At 42.0% G+C, this 23,791-nt stretch overlaps 1 protein-coding gene across 1 annotated transcript in view; it reads right to left on the minus strand.

Moving 5' to 3' along the window:
* Positions 1-23,791, minus strand: part of LOC121550854 (3-methyl-2-oxobutanoate dehydrogenase [lipoamide] kinase, mitochondrial-like) — a 44,692-nt gene that overhangs the window by 15,766 nt on the left and 5,135 nt on the right. The window contains exons 2-7 of the mRNA XM_041863244.1: positions 15,319-15,387; positions 14,747-14,857; positions 13,473-13,520; positions 8,293-8,412; positions 7,950-8,048; positions 5,897-5,970 (exon numbers count right to left, since the gene is read on the minus strand). Coding sequence (XP_041719178.1) covers positions 5,897-5,970; positions 7,950-8,048; positions 8,293-8,412; positions 13,473-13,520; positions 14,747-14,857; positions 15,319-15,387 — 521 coding nt within the window. The remainder of the gene's footprint in view (positions 1-5,896; positions 5,971-7,949; positions 8,049-8,292; positions 8,413-13,472; positions 13,521-14,746; positions 14,858-15,318; positions 15,388-23,791) is intronic.

Below are 23,791 nucleotides of genomic sequence, written 5' to 3' on the forward strand. Positions count from 1 at the left end.
CTGTCAACTGCGTTTATTTTCAGCAAACTTTGCATGTGTAAATATTTGTATGAACATAACAAGATTCAACAACTGAGACATAAACTGAACAAGTTCCACAGACATGTGACTAACAGAAATGGAATAATGTGTCCCTGAACAAAGGGGGGGGTCAAAACCAAAAGTAACAGTCAGTATATGGTGTGGCCACCAGCTGCGTTAAGTACTGCAGTGGATCTCCTCATGGACTGCACCAGATTTGGCAGTTCTTGCTGTGAGATGTTACCCCGCTCTTCCACCAAGGCACGTGCAAGTTCCCGGACATTTCTGGGGGGGAATGGCCCTAGCCCTCACCCTCCGATCCAACAGGTCCCAGACGTGCTCAATGGGATTGAGATCCGGGCACGTCGATGGCCATGGCAGAACACTGACATTCCTGTCTTACAGGAAATCACGCACAGAACGAGCAGTACGGTTGGTGGCATTGTCATGCTGGAGGGTCATGTCAGGATGAGCCTGCAGGAAGGGTACCACATGAGGGAGGAGGATGTCTTCCCTGTAACGCACAGCGTTGAGATTGCCTGCAATGACAATAGGCTCAGCCCGATGATGCTGTGACACACCGCCCCAGACCATGACGGACCCTCCACCTCCAAATCGATCCCGCTCCAGAGTACAGGCCTCGGTGTAACGCTCATTCCTTCGACACTAAACGCGAATCCGACCATCACCCCTGGTGAGACAAAACCGCGACTCGTCAGTGAAGAGCACATTTTGACAGTCCTGTCTGTTCCAGCGACGGTGGGTTTGTGCCCATAGGCGACGTTGTTGCCGGTGATGTCTGGTGAGGACCTGCCTTACAACAGGCCTACAAGCCCTCAGTCCAACCTCTCTCAGCCTATTGCGGACAGTCTGAGCACTGATGGAGGGATTGTGCGTTCCTGGTGTTACTCGGGCAGTTGTTGCCATCCTGTATATGTCCCGCAGGTGTGATGTTCAGATGTACCGATCCTGGGCAGGTGTTGTTACACGTGGTCTGCCACTGCGAGGACGATCAGCTGTCCGTCCTGTCTCAGGCATCTCACAGTACAGACATTGCAATTTATTGCCCTGGCGACATCTGCAGTCCTCATGCCTCCTTGCAGCATGCCTAAGGCACGTTCACGCAGATGAGCAGGGACCCTGGGCATCTTTCTTTTGGTGTTTTTCAGAGTCAGTAGAAAGGCCTCTTTAGTGTCCTAAGTTTTCATAACTGTGACCTTAATTGCCTACCGTCTGTAAGCTGTTAGTGTCTTAACGACCGTTCCACAGGTGCATGTTCATTAATTGTTTATGGTTCATTGAACAAGCATGGGAAACAGTGTTTAAACCCTTTACAATGAAGAAGATCTGTGAAGTTATTTGGATTTTTACGAATTATCTTTGAAAGACAGCTGAGTTTATATGTTTGGTGTTGTTGATGTTTGATGCTGTGAAACTTAGGGAATAGCTCACAGATTAGCAAATCCTGTCATGTCATGATAACTTGGTTGGTAAAGGCGAGCACATCAGCAGTGGAGCTCGAATGATTGCTCTCACTCTCATGGAAATAGTTGCAGTGTTTAGCTGTATATAGTCAGCTAACTAGTTGGTTGTTTTGTTTCTACCGATGTAATTCATATGGAAACGGCCCAAGCTGCTTGCTATAGCTAGCTAGCTAACCATTAGTCTGTCAGGCAAGAAAAGTTGTGTGTAGCTCAAAAATATTTGGCCAGTGCTCAAAGAGTCAACCTCAGCTGTCACTTTCACTAGCTAGCCATTCAGACAACCAGCTACAGAAATGAAGGCTAGAGTAATTTCTGTGTTTCATGTTTGCTACGTACAGATATCCATAGGCTATACATTGCCTCGTTTTCCTATTATTTGACACCTTAGCTGTCGTGTTCTGGTAGTATACTAAACAAAAATAAATGCAACAATTAACGATTTTACTGAGTTAGTTCATATAATGAAATCAGTCAACTTAAATAAATTCATTAGGTCCTAGCCTATGGATTTCAAATGACTGGGCAGGGGCGCAGCCTGGGAGGGCATAGGCCCACCGACCTGGGAGCCAGACCCAGCCAATCAGAATGAGTTTTTCCCCACAAAAGGGCTTTATTACAGACAGAAATACTCCTCAGTGTCATCAGCTGTCCGGGTGGCTGGTCTCAGATGATCCCGCAGGTGAAGAAGCCGGATGTGGAGGTCCTGGGTTGGCGTGGTTACACGTGGTCTGCGCTTGTCAGGCCGGTTGGACGTACTGCCAAATTCACTAAAACAACGTTTTATGGTAGAGAAATTAACATTAAATTCTCTGGCAACAGCTCTGGTGGACATTCCTGCAGTCAGCATGTCAATTGCACAATCCATCAAAACTTGAGACATCTGTGGCATTGTGTTGTGTGACAAAACTGCACATTTTAGAGTGGCCTTTTATTGTCCCAGCACAAGGTGCACCTGTGTAATGATCATGCTGTTCAATCAGCTTCTTGATATGACACACCTGTCAGGTGGATGGATTAACTTGGCAAAGGAGAAATGCTCACCAACAGGGATGTAAACAAATTTGTGCACAAAATTTGAGAAAAGCTTTTTGTGCATATAGAACATTTCTGGGCTCTTAATTCAGCTCATGAAACATGGGATCAACACTTTACATGTTGCGTTTATATTTTTGTTCAGTATAGATGCCTGCGCAGTGAAGATCACATGATGAGTTGGATATTTGTTTACATAGCCAGCAAACAAGTTGCTTGTTTTGTCCTGTTTCTACCAATGCAATTCATTTGGAAACTGTCCCAGCTTCGAATCTAACCAGCTAACATTGGCGACCTCTGTAGTTAGTCTGTCAGGCAAGAGTTGATATATTTTTTAAAGAAAATAAAGGGAAAGAAAGCGAGATAGGAATTGGAGGCGTGTAACTATCACACAATTTATTATGGAAACCACTTATTAGGAAGAGAGTATGTGTATGGTTGAGAAAAAGAGAGGAAGGAAGAGACAGTGTGAGAGGGAGAGAGATTATGTTCCTGACTATAATTGTATCCTATTTGTTGCCCCTCTCCCTGTGTTACGCTGTTCCTCTAGGTCAGTGAAAGTGAAGGAAGTGATGTGGCGATTCGGGGATCAGCAGCAAAAAGGCAGGGAGGAATAGGAGTTAGAGAAGATTGGAGGGATAGAGATCTGGAGCGAGGAGAGTGGAGGGAGAGTGAAGAGGAGGAGAGAGGAAGAGCAGAGTGAAGAGGGAGAAAAGAGTGGAAGGAGAGGAACATGAGGGAGAGCACGAAGTAGAGGAAGAGCACACCCGAGAGGGGAACCTACGTTTCCGTGGCGTGTGTCTGCCCTAAGTCCCACCATTCACCCTTGTACCACACAGCCTGGGCCTAAAGTGACAGTGGCAGGGGTTTTGGAGTTGTTTTTAAAAATGGTAGGAACTTATGTTCCAGAGCATGTAATGGATTACAACAAGAAAATGGGCGGGGTTGACCAGCTTGAACAACTGAGGAGCTATTACAATGTTGGACGCACAGGCAGAAAACGGTGGAAGTATGTGTTTTGGGGGATGCTCAACATTGCCATCATAAATGCGTACATTGTGTGGGGGACCCTGCAAAGTCCCCTTCCTAGAAACAGTAGGCGCTGGGGGCATTCAAAATGCAGTTTGTGCATTCACTTTGTGATACGGCTACAGTGGCAGGAAAAGGGGAGCAAAGAGCGTGGCACCAGGGTGTGTGGACCGAGTCGGAAATCATTTGAAAACAGGTTAAGTTTGAAGGGCACAAGAGAGGGTGTGTGGTGTGCATCGGGAGTGGAAGCTGAGCAAAGAGTGGGAGATGAGTAGAAACCCCTTTGGGTGCTCTATGTGTTACGTGCCACTTTGCAGAAGTTCCATGACATGTTGTAGGCTAAATGCAAACACTAAAGTGACAGCGTGAAATATGAATTTGTCCTACAAATCTTTTATTGTCTTTGAACAGTTGTGTTTTGTATCTTCTCTCTATCTAATACTTGTTGCGTTCACTGAATTGTTGTCAAAGTAGGCTACTATTTCTACATTGTGTCAGGCCTGGTCTGTACTAAATCTTATTGAGAGGTTACCTACATTTTGAAATAGTCTGAATAGTTGTTTAAATGTTCACATTGTTACAGAAGTAAGAATCGTTGTCAAATAGCCTACTTTGTGTGGGTTTTGAAATACTTCCTGAATATTGTCCTCTGGTCACATTTTGGATTATATTGTGGAAAATAATCACTATACTTTATTAAAAATCAAAGTTCTTTCAAAGCTTCTGTAGAATCAAGAATGACTTTATTACAATTTCAACTAAATCAGGCTAATCTGCAGATTAGGGCCCCTCTCTCTTTTTGCTCCCCCTCTATATAGTCCCATTCTCATCCCTTCTAGCGCAAAACCCCTCCCTCTTCAGTTTCCCGCTCTTTATTGCTCCGCCCACTTCCTTTGTCTGTGATGGCGGCTAAATTCGACTTTCATTCAGTTCAGAATCAATAGTAATACAATCAATCCCTTATCTTGCAAAAACACTCATGTTTAGTTTAAACTCTGTTCAACCCCGGCTCTCCCGGGCTTGACCTGAAGACTGATTGTTGGACATGACAGGTCCATACTTAAATCTTTCAAACATACACAAAACCCCACCGCATCATGCTGTAATCAATCAAGAAGATAGCCAAGGAGAGACAAAGTAAAAGGCCACAATCTGGTTTCAGTCTTTCATAAAGTAGGACAGCCATGGATTTAAGTAAGAGCGAGCAATTCGACCCTAGGTCAGATTCCCACTTTACCCACACCCACACACACACACACACACACAGTGAAATGACCCAATTGAGTTCCTGGCCCAGCAACAAAGAATTCTAACTCTGTTCGTGATTACCCCAGTTTTCTCATAGTCCACTAAAAAATATCCATCAAAATAATTTTATTTATTTATGTACAAATATTTATAAGATAATAGATTACACTTGGTACTTTAAGTGGGTAATTTAGTCAAATGTACTATAATTTCAATACTCTAGGGTTTTTTGTTGGGTTGAGTGTTAGTTTTTTTTTTATAGTGAGTGTCTTCACACAATGAAGACAAAATGAGTGTTATTCCTATTGACATGAACGTCATATTAAAGTAAAGGCTGTGCGCTTTAAAATTAAGTTAACTTGTCCTTAGTTTTTGAGCTGTCTGTTTGAAATGTGTGCCAAAATTAGCTTGATCTTAAATTCTCAGTAATCTACAGCAGCATTCTAGAATTCTATTGGGGTCTAAAGAAGGGTTTTTAAGCCTTGAGACATTGATTGTATGTGTGCCATTCAGAGGGTGAATAGGCAAGACAAAATATTTAAGTGCCTTTGAACGGGGCATGGTAGTAGGTGCCAGGCTCACTGGTTTGTGTCAAGAACTGCAACTTGGCTGGGTTTTTCACGCTCAACAGTTTCCCGTGTGTATCAAAAATGGTCCACCACCCAACTTGACACAACTGTGGGAAGTATTGGAGTCAACATGGGCCAGCATCCCTGTGGCATGCTTTTGACACCTTGTAGAGTCCATGCCTGACGAATTGAGGCTGTTCAACTCAATATTAGGAAGGTGTTCCTAATGTTTTGTACACTGTGTACAGTCCCCTACTAAAATGTAATCAAAATCTGCTTTTACTTGTTGTATTTGCTACTTTTGACACAATTGTTAATGGATAAGGTGGAACAAAGGCCCATATACAGTCCACAATGGCAGGCCCTGTGACAAGTCTGTACATGAGCTCTATCAGCTTATCACAGAAAAGTAGGGGCAAATAGAAGGCAGAGTGTGACCTGCGGTCTAATACAGAAGTAGTGTGAGATTATTCTAAACCAACAATATATAAAAGGTAACAAACCACCACTCACCTTGCAAAATCAACCCATTTCTCAATGATCTTTTTGGGGGAAAGTCTCCTGCAGATGATGCCCACAAAATCAGGCTGCATAGAGTGATGAAAGGTATATAAGAGGAGAAGCAAAAGCTTTATTACTGACATGCTAAACAGAGGATAGTTTGCCCAATTTGTTAAGAGTCAATGTAATCTTAGTCAGAATTTACTACTTAGGACCCATAGGGCAAGTAATCTCACAAAACATGTTTCAGAAAGAAACCAGCCGTCAAAGGATTTGATAACAAATAGTGTGAGTGATTTAGGTCTAAGTGTTGTTGGACAACAAAACCATAACTCTTGGCGAGGTATCAGGTACTAGCGGCTAACTAACACAGTCTCCAGACCTGGCAAACATGCTTCATCATCCTGACCACCAAAACATTATACATAGATCCTATAACTGGATCATATGAAAATATTCTGAGGCCCAATGGGGCACTCACACTGGAACTTAGGCTTACTAGTGTTTTAAAGATGCATCTTTCCTACAATGGCCGAAGATGTAACATAAATTTCACAAAACACCATGCAGAGAGAACGGTCTCTAAGTGTGTCATTGGAGCATGTGTCGATACTGACAGGATCGAAAGGGAGCGCTGCTCTCGGATCAGCTTTCTCCATTCAAATCTTACCTTTACATTATTTCACAATACTGACGAAGCATCGGCTCCTAGAGCAGGGTTCCCCAACTGGCAGCCCGAATTTGGCCCCCGGGTGATTTTCTTTATTTTTATGTATCGGACAGAAGACTAAAAACACCAGAAAATCATCTCCAAGTGCTTTTAATTTAGGAAATCTATTCCAAAGTATTCACACACATAGATGTTTGAAATGATTATGTTTTAGTCAAATGTTATATCTGTTTGGGCTTCTTGCGATCAATTTGCAGTCTACAAATTATTTGTAATTATTTTCCACCCCCCTGACCAGCCGCTATAAAAAAAGAATCTGCCCGTGGCTGAATCTAATTGATGATCCCTGTCCTAGAGAGATATTACCACCTACAGCTGCAAATATTGAGGTGGCTTATTCTAATGCTTACCCAATAATGCACTAAATCGCAGATTTGGCACATCATTGCGCCCGTTAGGCTACACATCATGTAATATATTGACACAAATTACAGACGGTAGCCTACAAGTTCCAAAATAGAACTAGATTGAACATGAAATGCATTTCAATATGATTAACATAAGCCAATAGCCTACTGCTTATATTTTAACGCAGTCATCTCGGTATTCATTTGAAGCATCTTTTTATACATCGCTTGTTTGTATCAATTGCAGAGAAAATGGCAACTTTGTAGTCGTAGTCAACTTTGTTCTGAAGTTATCGGCAGTCACAGAGAGATGGATAAACCATACAATTCTATATTTAGCAGAGATCTTCTGTGAATAAAGTGACGCGGGAGGGCAAAAAAAAGCATGTAATGACACACTTAGCTGTTCTGGTCCGAGGCAGGCATTCAATTACGATGTGCATACAGCACATCAGTGGTTAATATAAGGATACACACTGGGCTCTAGTAAAAGTCATGGGGCCAGCAGACTGCACCGATAATAATGGTTTTGTCCATCTCACGTGTTTTGTTTTTCTTTTAGCTCGCATGAGTGGTGCAAGATCTGGAATCTGTTAATCGGGAGTGACACCGCATTTCACTGCACTGGTGGGCTAGTGTTCATGTTAGTGTATGCTAGAGTGTCTATAGATATATTTGGAGAGCACCCAGGAAACGATACTAATGCACAAATAAATGAATCAGATGTTTCTTGTAATACTTATAATCCAAACTAAAAGTATGTGTTTGCAAGGCAAGCAGTATATTTTGAGAAGAACACCCTGGTCAAAGGCTCCAGGCTGAAACGTTGAGTTCATGTGCTGGTGGGCACGTTTAGTGTGAAAATAAATGAGTTCTCTGAGTGTGCTTTCCCTCTTCAAATTATAATACTGCCCTGTAATAATACCACGCGTGTTCCTTTTCTCAGTCTATTAGCAATTAATGACTAGAAGGTCGATGAGAGACATACATTTTCTTCATGCAGGGCAAGGTGGTGTGTGGCCAACATCCGGATCCCCAGGCGGGAGGTGAGGGTGGTGTCCAGGAAGTTACGGACAAGGGTCTCATCCTGGAACATCAATAAAAACATTCTTAAGGCCAGGTATTCATTACACCATTCTGTCAATCCTACGGTCACATTACAAAACAAAGAGTTCCAACAACCAACTTATAACCAATTTATATAAAGATCTACAACCTCAAGTTGGATTCCATTTAACTGGCAGCAGCAAGACTATAAAACAGCTGTTCAAGTGGAAAGTCAATGACTTGAAATCAGCTGACGTTATATGCACTACGTACATGGCCATTACCTGAATGTGTCGCCGACACTCTCTGAAGCCTTCGGCCAGCAGAGTGACCACATCCTTGTGGTCATCCAGGAGCTGCTGCACCAGCTTACTGTAGCGAGCTTCCATCTCCTGGTCCTTGATCTGAGAAACAGACGACGCAGAGTGAAATCCATTCGAATTTGACCATTATCAAAATCAGAGCTGGGATGAATTCCATTCTTATTCCGGTCAGATGAATTGGTCAATTTCTCCACTAGGATAAAATATACTTTGCAGAAGTGGCTTGAATCAACTGTTTATCTATTACGCACACACAGTGCCTTTGGAAAGTATTCACCCATCTACACACAATACCCAATAATGACAAAGATAAAACATGTTTTGAACATTTAATGAAACAGAAAGATCTCATTTACATAACAATTTACATTTTACTACATTTTCAAGTCTTGCCATAGATTTAAGCCAAAACTGTAACTCGGCCACTCAGGAAAATTCAATGTCAGCTTGGTAAGCAACTCCAGTGGATATTTGGCCTTGTGTTTTAGGTTATGGTCCTGCTGAAAGGTGAATTCGTCTCCCAGTGTCTGTTGAAAAGCACAAAACCAGATTTTCCCCCTAGGACTTTGCCTGTGCTTAGCTCTATTCCTTTTCTTTTTACCACCCCCCCCCCAAAAAAAACTCCCTATTCCTTGCCGATGATAAGCATACCCATAACATGATGCAGCCACCACCATGCTTAAAAATATATATAGAGTGGTACTCATTGATGTTGTATTCGCCCCAAACATAACGCTTTGTATTCAGGACAAAGTTCACTTCGTTGCCACATTTTTTGCAGTTTTACTTTAGTGCCTTATTGCAAACAGGATGAATGTTTTGGAATATATTTTTTTTTTCTGTATAGGCTTCCTTCTTTTCGCGGTTTCATTTAGATTAGTATTGTGGAGTAACTACAATGCCGTTGATCCATCCTCAGTTTTAGCCCATCACAGCCATTAAACTTTGTAACTGTTTGAAAATCACCATTGGCCTCTAGGTGAAATTCCTGAGCGGTTTCCTTACTCTCCGGCAATGGAGTTAGGAAGGACGCCTGTATCTTTGTAGTGACTGGGTGTATCGATACACCATCCAAAGTGTAATTAATGACTTCACCATGCTCAAAGGGATATTCAATGTCTGCTTTTTTTTGGGGTTTACCCATCTACCAATAGGGGCCTTTCTTTGTGAGGAATTGGACAACCTCCCTGGTCTTTGTGGTTGAATCTGTGTTTGAAATTCACTGCTCATACTTTCAGATAATTGTATGTTGGTTTACAGAGATGAGGTAGTCCTTCAAAAATCATGTTAAACACTATTGAACACAAAGTGAGTACATGCAACTTATGTGATGTTAAACAAATGTTTACCCCTGAACTTATTTAGGCTTGCCATAACAAAGGGGTTGAATACTTGACTGAAGACATTTCAGCTTTTGATTTCTAATTAATTTGTAAACATTTCTAAAAAGATAATTCCACTTTGACATTATGGGGTATTGTGTGTAGGCCAGCAACAAAATCTCAATTTAATCAATTTTAAATTCAGGCTGTAACACTTTCTAAAGTATTCAGACCCCTGGACCTTTTCCACATTTTGTTACGTTACAGCCTTATTCTAAAATTGATTACATAGTTTTCCCCCCCCCTCATCTACACACAATACCCCATAATGACAAAGCAAAAACAGATTGGTAGACATTTGATGATTTATTACAAATAAAAAAACAGAAATATCACATTTACATAAGTATTCAGACCCTTTACTCAGTACATTGTTGAAGCATCTTTGGCAGCGATTACAGCCTCGAGTCTCCTCGAGTCTACACACCTGTATTTGGGGAGTTTCTCACATTCTTCTCAGCAGATCCTCTCAAGCTCTGGCTGGGCCACTCAAGGACATTGAGACTTGTCCCGAAGCCACTCCTGCATTGTCTTGGCTGTGTGCTTAGGGTCGTTGTCCTGTTAAAAAAAATGAACCGGTTTTCATCAAGGATCTCTCTGTACTTTGCTCTGTTCATCTTTGCCTCGATCCCGACTAGTCTCCCAGTCCCTGCGGCTGAAAAAGATCCCCACAGCATGATGCTGCCAACACCATGCTTCACCGTAGGGATGGTGCCAGGTTTCCTCCAGACGTGATGCTTGGCATTCAGGCCAAAGAGTTCAATCTTGGTTTCATCAGACCAGAGAATTTTGTTTCTCATGGTCGTAGAGTCTTTAGGTGCCTTTTGGCAAACTCCAAGCGGGCTGTCATGTGCCTTTTCCAGAGGAGTGGCTTCCGTCTGGCCACTCTACCATAAAGGCCTGATTGGTGGAGTGCTGCAGAGATGGTTGTCCTTCTGGAAGGTTCTCCCATCTCCACAGAGGAATTCTGGAGCTCTGTCAGAGTGACCATCAGATTCTTGGTCACCTCCCTGACCAAGGCCCTTCTCCCCCGATTGCTCAGTTTGGCCGGGCAGCCAGCTCTAGGAAGGGTCTTGGTTGTTCCAAACTTCTTCCATTTAAAAATGATGGAGGCCACTGTGTTCTTGGGGACCTTCAATGCTGCAGACATTTTTTGGTACCCTTCCCCAGATCTGTGCCTCGATAGAATCCTGTCTCGGAGCTCAACGGACAATTATTTCGACCTCACGGCTTGGTTTTTGCTCTGACATGCACTGTCAACTGTGGGACCTTATATAGACAGGTATGTGCCTTTCCAAATCATGTCCAATCTATTTAATTTATCCCAGGTGGACTCCAATCAAGTTGTAGAAACATCAAGGATGATCAATGGAAACAGGATGCACCTGAGCTCTATTTCGAGTCTCATAGCAAAGCGTCTGAATACTTATGTAAATAAGGTATGTTTTTAAAAATCTTTAATACATTTGCAAAAAAATCAAAAAAACTGTTTTTACTTTGTCATTATGGGATATTGTTTGTAGATTGCTGATTTAAAAGAAATATTTAATCAATTTTAGAATAAGGCAACAAAAAGGTGGAAAAAGTCAAGGGGTCTGAATACTTTCCGAAGGCACTCACACAGATCTACATTTTAGTCATTTAGCAGATGCTCTTATCCAGAGCGACTTACAGGAGCAATTAGGGTTAAGTGCCTTGCTCAAGGGCACATCAACAGATTTTTCACCTAGTCGGCTCGGGGATTAGAACCAGCGACCTTTCGGTTACTGGCACAACGCTCTTAACCACACTTCAACCATTTCGAGACCCATACAACCATTTAAAAAATATATATAACTAGATATAGTCTAGAAGTAGCTAGAACTTTTCCTTAATTATCTCAGCTGGATTTGTTACAATTCCTGCAAAAATAACAATAAAAACATCAATTCAAAATATTATAATTTTCATCCAAACAATGATACTTTCAGTCAAAGAAATACATTAGGTGAGTGCCACCGTTACCCAATGTTCTTGAACTTGGGATTTCATTTGAAGTCATTGTCATATAAACTCAGCAAAAAAAGAAAACTTCCCCTTTTCAGGACCCTGTTTTTCAAAGATAATTCGTAAAAATCCAAATAACTTCACAGATCTTCATTGTAAAGGGTTTAAACACTGTTTCCCATGCTTGTTCAATGAACCATAAAAAATTAATGAACATGCACCTGTGGAACGGTTGTTAAGACACTAACAGCTTACAGACGGTAGGCAATTAAGGTCACAGTTATGAAAACTTAGGACACTAAAGAGGCCTTTCTGCTGACTCTGAAAAACACCAAAAGAAAGATGCCCAGGGTCCATGCTCATCTGCGTGAACGTGCCTTAGGCATGCTGCAAGGAGGCATGAGGACTGCAGATGAGGCCTGGGCAATAAATTGCAATGTCCGTCCTGTGAGACACCTAAGACAGCGCTACAGGGAGACAGGACGGACAGCTGATCGTCCTTGCAGTGGCAGACCATGTGTAACAACACCTGCACAGGATCTGTACATCCGAACATCACACCTGCAGGACAGGTACAGGATGGCAACAACAACTGCCCGAGTTACACCAGGAATGCACAATCCCTCCATCAGCACTCAGACTGTCCGCAATAGGCTGAGAGGCGCTGGACTGAGGGCTTGTAGGCCTGTTGTAAGGCAGGTCCTCAACAGACATCACCGGCAACAACGTCGCCTATGGGTACAAACCCACCGTCGCTGGACCAGACAGGACTGGCAAAAAGTGCTCTTCACTGACGAGTCGCGGTTTTGTCTCACCAGGGGTGATGGTCGGATTTGCGTTTATCGTCGAAGGAATGAGCGTTACACCGAGGCCTGTACTGTGGAGCGGGATCGATTTGGAGGAGGAGGGTCCATCATGGTCTGGGGCGGTGTGTCACAGCATCATCGGACTGAGCTTGTTGTCATTACAGGCAATCTCAACGCTGTGCGTTACAGGGAAGACATCCTCCTCCCTCATGTGGTACCCTTCCTGCAGGCTCATCCTGACATGACCCTCCAGCATGACAATGCCACCAGCCATACTGCTAGTTCTGTGCGTGATTTCCTGTAAGACAGGAATGTCAGTGTTCTGCAATGGCCAGCGAAGAGCCCGGATCTCAATCCCATTGAGCACGTCTGGGACCTGTTGGATCGGAGGGTGATGGCGAGGGCCATTCCCCCCAGAAATGTCCGGGAACTTGCACGTGCCTTGGTGGAAGAGCGGGGTAACATCTCACAGCAAGAACTGGCAAATCTGGTGCAGTCCATGAGGAGGATATGCACTGCAGTACTTAATGCAGCTGGTGGCCACATCAGATACTGACTGTTACTTTTGATTTTGATTTTGACCCCCCCTTTTTTCAGGGACACATGATTCCATTTCTGTTAGTCACATGTCTGTGGAACTTGTTCAGTTTATGTCTCAGTTGTTGAATCTTGTTATGTTCATACATATATTTACACATGTTAAGTTTGCTGAAAATAAACGCAGTTGACAGTGAGAGGACGTTTCTTTTTTTGCTGTGTTTATATAGCAGAGCACCCAGCTAATAAAGCGAGATAGTGCACCTGTTACCCACTCCACAAACACAGTCAGCCTGGAGGTGTCAGGCCAGTCTGACAGCCTCTCCAGTTCCAGAGACTGGGACAGAGATAAATATGGAAGCCCTGAGGGTCAAGCGCTTGAACTTGGCCAACCCAACCTACTCCTCAGTGTGGCTGTTTGACTACTTACCACTGGGAAATCGCACAACACGTGGTAGGCTCGAATGTAGAGCTCATGCTGCAGGAGAGGGAAACAGAGAGTGGGTGTTGGTTAGAATTCCCTCTGAGAACTCTTAGGTAAGAGGAACCTCCCATGCCACCATAAGTGGGCCACAACACATCCCATGGGCGAACGTGTCCTGGCCTACGTTCCAAGAACAGAGAGGATGTTTAAGAGGTTATAGCCTAGTCTTCCAATATGACTCAATTGCACAACTGCTCAAATCCTAAGTAATTGTTTGAGTGAATTAGTAATATTACCACGTCTAAAAAAACAAAAACAGAATGTACAGTAATTTGTGCATCACTGGTTATGTGTTTTTGGTAGGAGAATATTCTGAGAAAGCACTAGGCCTACAGGTATACATCCCTTGTACGACTGATCGTGCATTCCAGGCACAATTTCATTTGCACAAAAGACCTCTGTGCTGTGTGAGAAAAATCTAGGCAAAAGTTAATCTAGTGTCAAGAGGCTCAGGTGAAGTAAATAGGCCATGGGAAGGGAGGAGAGAAGAGATGCCAAAGGGAGGAGTAGAAAAGGTTTCATAACACTGCACATGGCAGCTAAAGAACAAAGGAAAGCCTCCAATGTCACAGATGGCCTGTCTTTTCAACTCTAGCTCTATAGGAGAAGAACTTTCTGGGTATGCTGATAGACAAATGACTTAATCGAATTGATTAAAGTTCTGTAGGCATAGAGAGATGGGGTTTTGTTTGTTACATGATAAAGAAGCCCTTCTCATGAATTTAGGAAGCTAAGCGTTGCAGCTAAGCTAATAAATGCTAGCAGAGTCGTGTAACAAGTCCATTCTCAATTAATGGCTGTTCAAGGTTAGTCTATTTTGATAGGCACAGTGGCACTGACTCAATTATGTTTCTGACACCTGTCGAGCACATGCCCTCCTCTCCCAGACAAGCACAATGATTGGAATGAGAGGCTTGTCCCGCAAGTTGCAAAGGGGCCGTTACTGCACCATAATATATTATAATAATAATAAGCCATTTAGCAGACGCTTTTATCCAAAGCGACTTACAGTCATGTGTGCATTTTTACGTATGGGTGGTCCCGGGGATCGAACCCACTACCCTGGCGTTTCAAGCGCCATGCTCTACCAATTGAGCTACAGAGGACCACCAGAAAGGTAAACCAGACATGTTGACAAAGAGAAGCAGCAAAGAGAGAGAAACCATCATCAAGGGGGAGAAAGGGAGAGAAAGACAAAGAAAAAACCTGAAGGGACTCACCACTTGCAGGACGGTGGGGTTGCAGCCAATGATGAAGGGAAGGCTGCGGAAGCCCTTGATACGGTGGGCAATGCGCACAGGCAACTCCTTGTGCAGGTACTTGGCACTACTCTACAAACACACACAGACAGGATGGAAGGGTGAGACACACACCGCAGACAATACAGAGCAAGGCAAAGTGATCTCAATGACTAGGCTAAAAAAGGAATCCCCTTGCGCTTTGAACTTCACTACCACTCAAACCAGTTTTACACCAGAAAAATTATCAGATATGACCCTGGTTATTTAGAGTAGTATAGTCTTGTCAAATTATATTTCCAGTGATAGAGTGCTACACGTAAATGCTAGCGCTCAAGATGACATTACTAAAGCAGCATAGGGGGAAAATAAACAGATATCGGACCAATAGTTTACTCTACGGAACACTATCAAATATAGATAAGAGGAATCACTTATTAAGTTACCTTAAAAGCAGTCATCAATCCAGCAGACAAAGCATGTCTAAGGCCTATTATGATGAGAACTAACCATACAATATGGTCCAAAGACTGGACAGAGGAGTGGTCAGTTACCAGGACGTGGTTTCCATCCGGAGACTTCCCAGCGTAGAGCAGGGTGGCTGGTGTCAGTCGGACTGAGGCCTGGGGAGAGAGGAGAAAAACAGTTGGAGGAAATCCACTAAACCAGACCTACAATATTAGATACAAGCAGACAACACTGTAGTGTAAATTCATGAGAGCTGGATTACGGACACAAGAACCCAATCACCCAAGAACAATGAGTTTTGCCAACATCTGCACGTAAGGTGTGTGTGACTGTCAGCAAACTAAATCAGGGACTGGTTGCGGTGTGCTACTGAGAGAGAAACCCTTAGCAAGTAGGCTTGGGCAGTATACTGTACTGTATATACAGTTTTCAATACCACCATTTTGGTTGTTATTTTTCAATAAATACCTGCAGTCAACTTACGCACTGGGTAAAAGGGATACTTGGGGATTTTCGCAATCTACTTCCCCAGAGTCAGATGAACTCGTGGATACCATTTATGTGTCACGTATGAAGGAAGTTAGGGGTAGTTTCATGAGCAAGTGCTAACTAGCGTTATGACTGAAAGTCTATGGGTATCTACTAGTATGCTAGCAGATACCCATAGACTTAGTCATTGCGCTAACACTAGCAATTGCGCTAGTTAGCAACTTCCTTCAAACTGCACGCAAAGACATAAAAACGGTATCCACGAGTTCATCTGACTCTGGGAAGTAGATAAAGGGCCTCATTGCCAAAATCCCAAAGTATTCCTTCAATAGATAAAACAGATCATGTTCTTCATTTTCGCCTGTTGCATTATTTCTTCATTATGAAGCCGTTCCCCAAAGCAGCGGATTGAGCCAGTCTCATGGTATGACCTGACGATCCACAGTTGTGCAGCGCAAGAGGTGATCAAGTTAGAATTAAAATTCTCTGTTTGCCAGCTAAATATCTTTAACTTACTTAAGTTCTCTAATCTTCTTGCTTACAGCAGAGAATCAATCCCCTCCTGGACAAAAATCCCAGCTGTCTAGTATTTGTTTTGTGCGTGCAGCAAACCTTTTGAGATAACCTTTTGTACAACTTTATGAGCTGGGGTGTGACATGTCTGTCCTTGCAATTTGTTTATATTCACTTCAACTTGTTAGCATTTACAGTGCCTTCAGAAAGTATTCACACCCCTTGACTTATTCCACATTTTGTTGCGTTAGAGCCTGAATTTTAAATGGATTAAATTGAGATTGTGTCACTGGCCTACACACAATACCCCATAAATGTCAATGTGGAATTATGTTTTTACAAATTAAAAAAGAAAAGCTATACTTTAAGTTTCAACTCCTTTGTTATGGCAAGCCTAAATAAGTTCAAGAGTAAAAATGTGACTAACAAAACATAATAAGTTGCTCTGTATGCAATAAGTGTTTAACATGATTTTTGAACGACTACCTCATCTCTGTACCCCACACATACAATTATCTGTAAGATCCCTCAGTTGAGCAGTGAATTTCAAACACAGATTCAACCACAAAGAAGGGCACCTATTGGTAGATGGGTAAAACTAAAAACACAGTTAGAGTTTAATGGCTGTGATAGGAGAAAACAGAGGATGGATCAACAACATTGTAGTTACTCAACAAAACTAACCTAATTGACAGAGTGAAAAGGAGGAAGCCTGTACAGAACAAAAATATTCCAAAACATGCATCCTGTTTGCATGCAATAAGGCACAAAAGTATTATTGCAAAAAATGTGGCTAAGATTAACTTTATGTCCTGAATACAAAGCGTTATGTTTGGGGCAAACACATCATGGAGTACCACTCTTCATATTTTCAAGCATGGTGGTGGCTGCATCAGGTTATGAGTATGCTTGTCATCTGCAATGAGTAAGGAGTTGAATATAAAAATAAACAGAATAGAGCTAAGCACAGGCAAAAAAAATCTATGGCAAGACTTGAAAATGGCTGTCTAGCAATGATCAACAACCAACTTGACAGAGCTTAAAGAATTTAACAGAAATTTGCAAATACTGTACAATCCAGGTGTGCAAAGCTCTGAGACTTACCCAGAAAGACTCACAGCTGTAATCACTACCAAAGGTGATTCTAACATGTATTGACTCAGGGTGTGAATATTTATGTAAATGAAATTTGCAAAAATGTCTAAAAACAAGTTTTCACTTTGTCATTATGGGGTAATGTGTGTAGATATGTGAAAAATATTTTGTATCCATTTTGAATTAAGGCTGTAAACAACAAAATGTGGAATAAGTCAAGGGGTATAAATAATTTCGGAAGGCACTGTAGCTAGCGTCCGCTATGGGAATAGTGTTTTTACGTTTGGAAAGAAAGTGTGCCCCCTTGTATGTACTGCCAGTAATTAGTGTTGTCGCGATACCAGAATTTTGACTTAGATACCAGGTTTAATATCACGATACCATCACAATACCAAAACGATTTGTTCAATCGTTGGGCATCTTTTGAGTTAAATATCATTACGTCAAACATTCAGAGAGCCATGTAAGCATTAACTAATCAATTATACAATCAATTGGACTTTGTTTTTACCAAACTAAGTAACGGTAATCATTTATTTGAACGGTAAATCCATTGATAAACTGGGTAAATCAGGATGTAACCTAGGCCAATTCACAATACAGATAAATGCATATTCATTCAATAGGAGTGTGTGCATGCATTTAGTTAATTGTTTTGCCCGATTTCATGGGGCTACAGATGCAACAATCGATTTGGTGCGATTCGGTTTGAGGTATGCTATGTAGGCACCTGATCTGAGCCACCAGGGAGACTAGGCATCTACCACCCCACTACCAGATAAGGGGAAATGGAGCCTGTTTGTCCCCCCCCCCCCCCATTTTGGTTTTGAAATCACTGCCACCCACTAATTAAACTTGTCAATTTTGCAGATCAAGTGTTTGAGCTAGTAATGTATCAAAATGTATTGTTTACAAATTATCTATAACATAGCCAATGAATATATAGAACAACTTTGGATTTCACCCCCCGTCTGCATTTCTGATTTCTGTAACGTTATGTTACCTGTGTAATATTGAATTAAGCTCATAACCACTTGTGTTTCAAACATGATGTTTTATCAATTGTGGTGCTGATCAGTTCATTACCTATCAAAATAATATGTTGCTTAAAGTTAATAATACACATTAACAACAGGCTTATATCTAAAAATACATAGACACATTTTATTAACAATTATATTAAATGATGTATACATAATTTTAATAGCAGGACACTGTAAAGTCTATTATCCCTCTGAAGAGTATGAATTAGGCTGTTTGAGAAGGTTTGAATCCTAAGCAACTTGCCTACACATACCTTTTTATATACAGTACCAGTCAAAAGTTTGGACACTCATACTCATGCAATGGTTTTTCTTTATTTTTACTATTTTCTACATTGTAGAATAATAGTGAAGACATCAAAACTATGAAATAACACCTATGGAATCATGTAGTAACCAAAAAAGTGTTAAACAAATCAAAATATATTTTATATTTGAGATTCTTCAAATAGCCACCCTTTGCCTAGATGACAGCTTTGCACACTCTTGGCATTCCCTCAACCAGCTTCATGAGGTAGTCAACTGGAATGCATTTCAATTAACAAGTGTGCCTTCTTAAAAGTTACTTTGTGGAATTTCTTTCCTTCTTAATGCGTTTGCCAATCAGTTGTGTTGTGACAAGGTAGGGGGGGTAAACAGAAGACAGCCCTATTTGGTAAAAGACAAAGTCCATATTATGGCAAGAACAGCTCAAATAAGCAAAGAGAAACGACAGTCCATCATTACTTTAAGACATGAACGTCAGTCAATACGGAACATTTCAAGAACTATGAAAGTTTCTTCAAGTGCAGTCGCAAAAACCATCAAGCGCTATGATGAAACTGGCTCTCATGAGGACCACCACAGGAATGGAAGACCCAGAGTTACCTCTGCTGCAGAGGATACGTTCATTAGAGTTACCAGCCTCAGAAATTGCAGCCCAAATAAATGCTTCATGGAATTCAAGTAACAGACACAACTCAACATCAACTGTTCAGAGGGGACTGTGTGAATCAGGCCTTCATGGTCGAATTGCTGCAAAGAAACCACTACTAAAAAGGACACCAATAAGAAGAGACCTGCTTGGGCCAAGAAACACGAGCAATGGACATTAGACCGGTGGAAATTTGTCCTTTGGATTTTTGGTTCCAACAGCCGTGTCTTTGTGAGACGTGGTGTTGGTGAACGGATGATCTCCGCATGTGTATTTCCCACCGTAAAGCATGGAGGAGTTGGTGTTATGGTGTGGGGGTGCTTTGCTGGTGACACTGTCTGTGAATTATTTAGAATTCAAGGCACACTTAACCAGCATGGCTACCACAGCATTCTGCAGCGATACGCCATCCCATCTGGTTTGGGCTTAGTGGGACTATCATTTGTTTTTCAACAGGACAATGACCCAACACACCTCCAGGCTGTGTAAGGGCTATTTGACCAAGAAGGAGAGTGATGGAATGCCCCATCAGATGACCTGGCCTCCACAATCCCCCGAACTCAACCCAATTGAGATGGTTTGGGATGAGTCGACCGCAGAGTGAAGGAAAAGCAGCCAACAAGTGCTCAGCATATGTGGGAACTCCTTCAAGACTGTTGGAAAAGCATTCCAGGTGAAGCTGGTTTAGAGAATGCCAAGTGTGCAAAGCTGTCATCAAGGCAAATGGTGGCTATTTGATTTTGATTTGTTTAACACTTTTTGGGTTACTACATGATTTCATATGTGTTATTTCATAGTTGATGTCTTCACTATTATTCTACATTGTAAGAAATAGTAAAAATAAAGAAAAACCCTTGAATGAGTAGGTGTCCAAACTTTTGACTGGTAGTGTAGTTTGCAGTACAATCCCAACATACAGTGCATTCAGAAAGTATTCAGACCCCTTGACTTTTTCCACTTTTACGTTACAGCCTTATTCCAAAATTTATTAAATAAAAATCCCTCAAATCTACACACAATACCCCATAATGACAAAACGAAAAAATTTAAATTTACAAATATAAAACAGAAATACCTTATTTACATAAGTATTCAGACCCTTTGAATCAAAATTGAGCACAGGAGCATCCTGTTTCCATTCATCATCCTTGAGATGTTTCTACAACTTGATTGGAGTCCACCTGGGGTAAATTCAATTGATTGGACATGATTTGGAAAGGCACACACCGGTCTATATAAGGTCCCACAGTTGACAGTGCATGTCAGAGCAAAAACAAAAGCCATGAGGTCGAAGGAATTGTCTGTAGAGCTCCGAGACAGTATTGTGTCGAGGCACAGATCTGGGGAAGGGTACCAAACATTTCTGCAGCATTGAAGGTCCCCAAGAACACAGTGGCCTCCATCATTCTTAAATGGAAGAAGTTTGGAACCACCAAGATTCTTCCTAGAGCTGGCCACCCGGCCAAACTGAGCAATCGGGGGAGAAGGGCCTTGGTCAGGGAGGTGACCAAGAACCCGATGGTCACTGACAGAACGCCAGAGTTCCTCTGTCGAGATATGGAAAACCTTCCAGAAGGACAATCATCTCTGCAGCACTCCACCAATCAGGCCTATATGGTAGTGGCCAGACTGAAGCCAAAAGGCACCTGAAGGACTCTAAGACCATGATAAACAAGATTCTCTGGTCTGATGAAACCAAGATTGAACTCTTTGGCCTGAATGCCAAGTGTCACATCTGGAGGAAACCTGGCACCATCCCTACGGTGAAGGGTGGTTGTGGCAGCATCATGCTGTGGGGATGTTTTTCAGCCGCAGGGACTGGGAGACTAGTCAGGATTGAGGGAAAGATTAACAGAGAAAAGTACAGAGAGATCCTTGATGAAAACCTGCTCCAGAGTGCTCAGGACCTCAGACTGGGGTGAAGGTTTGCCTTCCAACAGGACAACGACCTTAAGCACACAGCCAAGACAACGAAGGCTTCAGGACACGTCTCTGAATGTCGTTGAGTGGCCCAGCCAGAGCCCGGACTTGAACCCGATCGAACATCTCTGGAGAGACCTGAAATTAGCTGTGCAGCGACGCTCCCCATCCAACCTGACAGAGCTTGAGAGGATCTGCTGAGAAGAATGAGAGAAACTCCCGAAATACAGGTGTGTCAAGCTTGTAGTGTCATACCCAAGAAGACTCGAGGCTGTAATCACTGCCAAAGGAGCTTCAAAGTACTGAGTAAAGGGTCTGAATACTTATGTAAGTGTGATATTTCAAAAAAGAGATGTATATATAAATTGGCCCAAAATTCTAAAAACATGTTTTTGCTTTGTCATTATGGGGTAGTGTGTGTTGATTGATGAGGGGGAAAAAACAATTTATTCAATTTTAAAATATGGCTGTAACATAAAATGTGGAAAATATCAAGCAGTCTGAATAGTTTCCGAATGCACTGTAGATACTATAGTAGGTCAAAGCTGTGTGCTGGAAATCCTTGGCAGAGCATGGGTGGAATAGGCATTGTGGTGCTCATGTGAATTTCCTTTATTTTTCGGCTTCAGACCAATGCCCATTCTCACTTAAGTGTTTTGGTTTTTAATTTCCATGGTTTTTACACCGGAAGGTGATTACGCAACATTATTATAATTAATGGTATACGGCCAATATACCACAGCTAATGGCTGTTCAACATCCCAACCTTGTTTGACATTATCTACTCCAAATATGGCATGATTCCATTATTTGTATCAGTTTGAATCACTTTCAAATGGGGGACTTTTATTATGAAGGCGAACCGCAAATTCTACTAGTGTGGCTAATCCTTATTGTGGCTAGCTTCACACAGGTGTGCACTGCAGAGTTCAAAAATATCCAACACATGGCAGAGTTGTTAGTTTGACACTGTTGATCAGCACACGTGGATTGCTTGATGAAAATATAAGTCAAACAGTTGATTTGTTGAAAACAGACTGATTTAATCAAGTTAGCAAGCGTTTCCTTTTCTTTTGACTGCATGCTGCTGGCTGGGCTGCAACCTGCTCTCATAGCATTTCAATTTTTCTGTACGTAAATCCAAGAAATACCATTTAGTATGATATGTATGGTATGTATTAATTTGTGGATGTCCATAATCCATTTCGCATGATATGTTACGAATGTTGTGCATGCAGTGATTGACGTTTTACTCTCATGCAGCCCCCTGGCTACTTTTTACTTGTGCATGGCGACTTCAGATTTTCCGTGAACACACTGAAAAGTAACTTGACACTGTTGATCAGTCAGCACAAAATGTGGATTATAAGAATGACAAGATCGTAGGAGAAAGACTATGCCAGAGCTGGAATTTATTCTACACGTGTTTAAAACAGTGATGCTGTCAGTCGAGTCTGGTAAATGGATGCTAGCTGGCATGTACAACTGAGTTTCTGTTTACATGTGCGATTGGAGAACATTTTTGTTTTCTCGGCTATGGTTTGTGTGGTCTTCGTTGTTTTTCGAGCAAAGGTAGTGTAGCCAACTGCAGTTTGTCCGGTCTGAAATCTGGTTACCTCATTTTACCGTAGCTTGGTCTGTGCAATGAAAATTAAATGTGAGTAGCGTGGCAATCTCCCAAAGTTTGCTGGTTTTAGACGTAACGTAACTAGATATGGTTTGTGTAAGAACGGATTATCTATTGTGGTGCATGAACTGGCCATATACGTTAGCTAACGTTACAATCTTATGTTGGCTAAGGTTACTTAGCTAGCTAAAGTTAATTGGCTATCATAGCAGCCAAGGACGTTCGCTAGTTCATTTGTACAGATTTGTTGTTCTCCGATTACACGTAAGTGTCTAGATCTGCAGTTTACACATGTTTAAACATATAGGTAGCTATATACAGTAGCCTAGGTTTGTTCACATACACTTCTTATGACTGGCAGTGGCTACATGGTGCAAGCAGCTTTGTTGTTGCCGAGCAACCAACCTGGTGTTAGAACCCTGAGTTTCAGCAACAACAAAAAATATGTTAGCATTGTCAGAAATGCTACAAAAAGGCATCACATTGTTGGTTCTTAACGGACAGAAACAAGCACGGGAGCGATAAATTATTAATTTAATCAAATCTGTTGCATCTACAAACTTAGTCAATCCGGCATTTTTTAAAAGTCAATGGTCACTTTATGGACGCTATATAGTCAATTTTTAATTCAACGTCTACAATGAGGCAGGTCGGCGCAAGAAATACTCAAATCAATTGTTTACAAACCTGTAAAAAATATAATAATAATTGAGCTCCGATAAAACATTGCAGGTTTCTACTAACATTTTCTTAATCAGTTTGTTTCGTGCATTACTACACACCCGGGTATAACTTTTGGAATACGAATCGTTGGGTACTCACCATCCACCCGACCTCCCTGAATTCCCTGAGACAGCAGAACAATGGATTAGCTTCTTTGGCGAGGAGCTGAGCTGCTTGGGAGTCCTACCGGAGAGTAGGAAGCGAAGACGCCGATGGAGAGGCAGACGTGGAATGGT

This window comes from Coregonus clupeaformis, chromosome 35, assembly GCF_020615455.1.
Source record: "Coregonus clupeaformis isolate EN_2021a chromosome 35, ASM2061545v1, whole genome shotgun sequence".
Taxonomy (NCBI): Eukaryota; Metazoa; Chordata; class Actinopteri; order Salmoniformes; family Salmonidae; genus Coregonus; species Coregonus clupeaformis.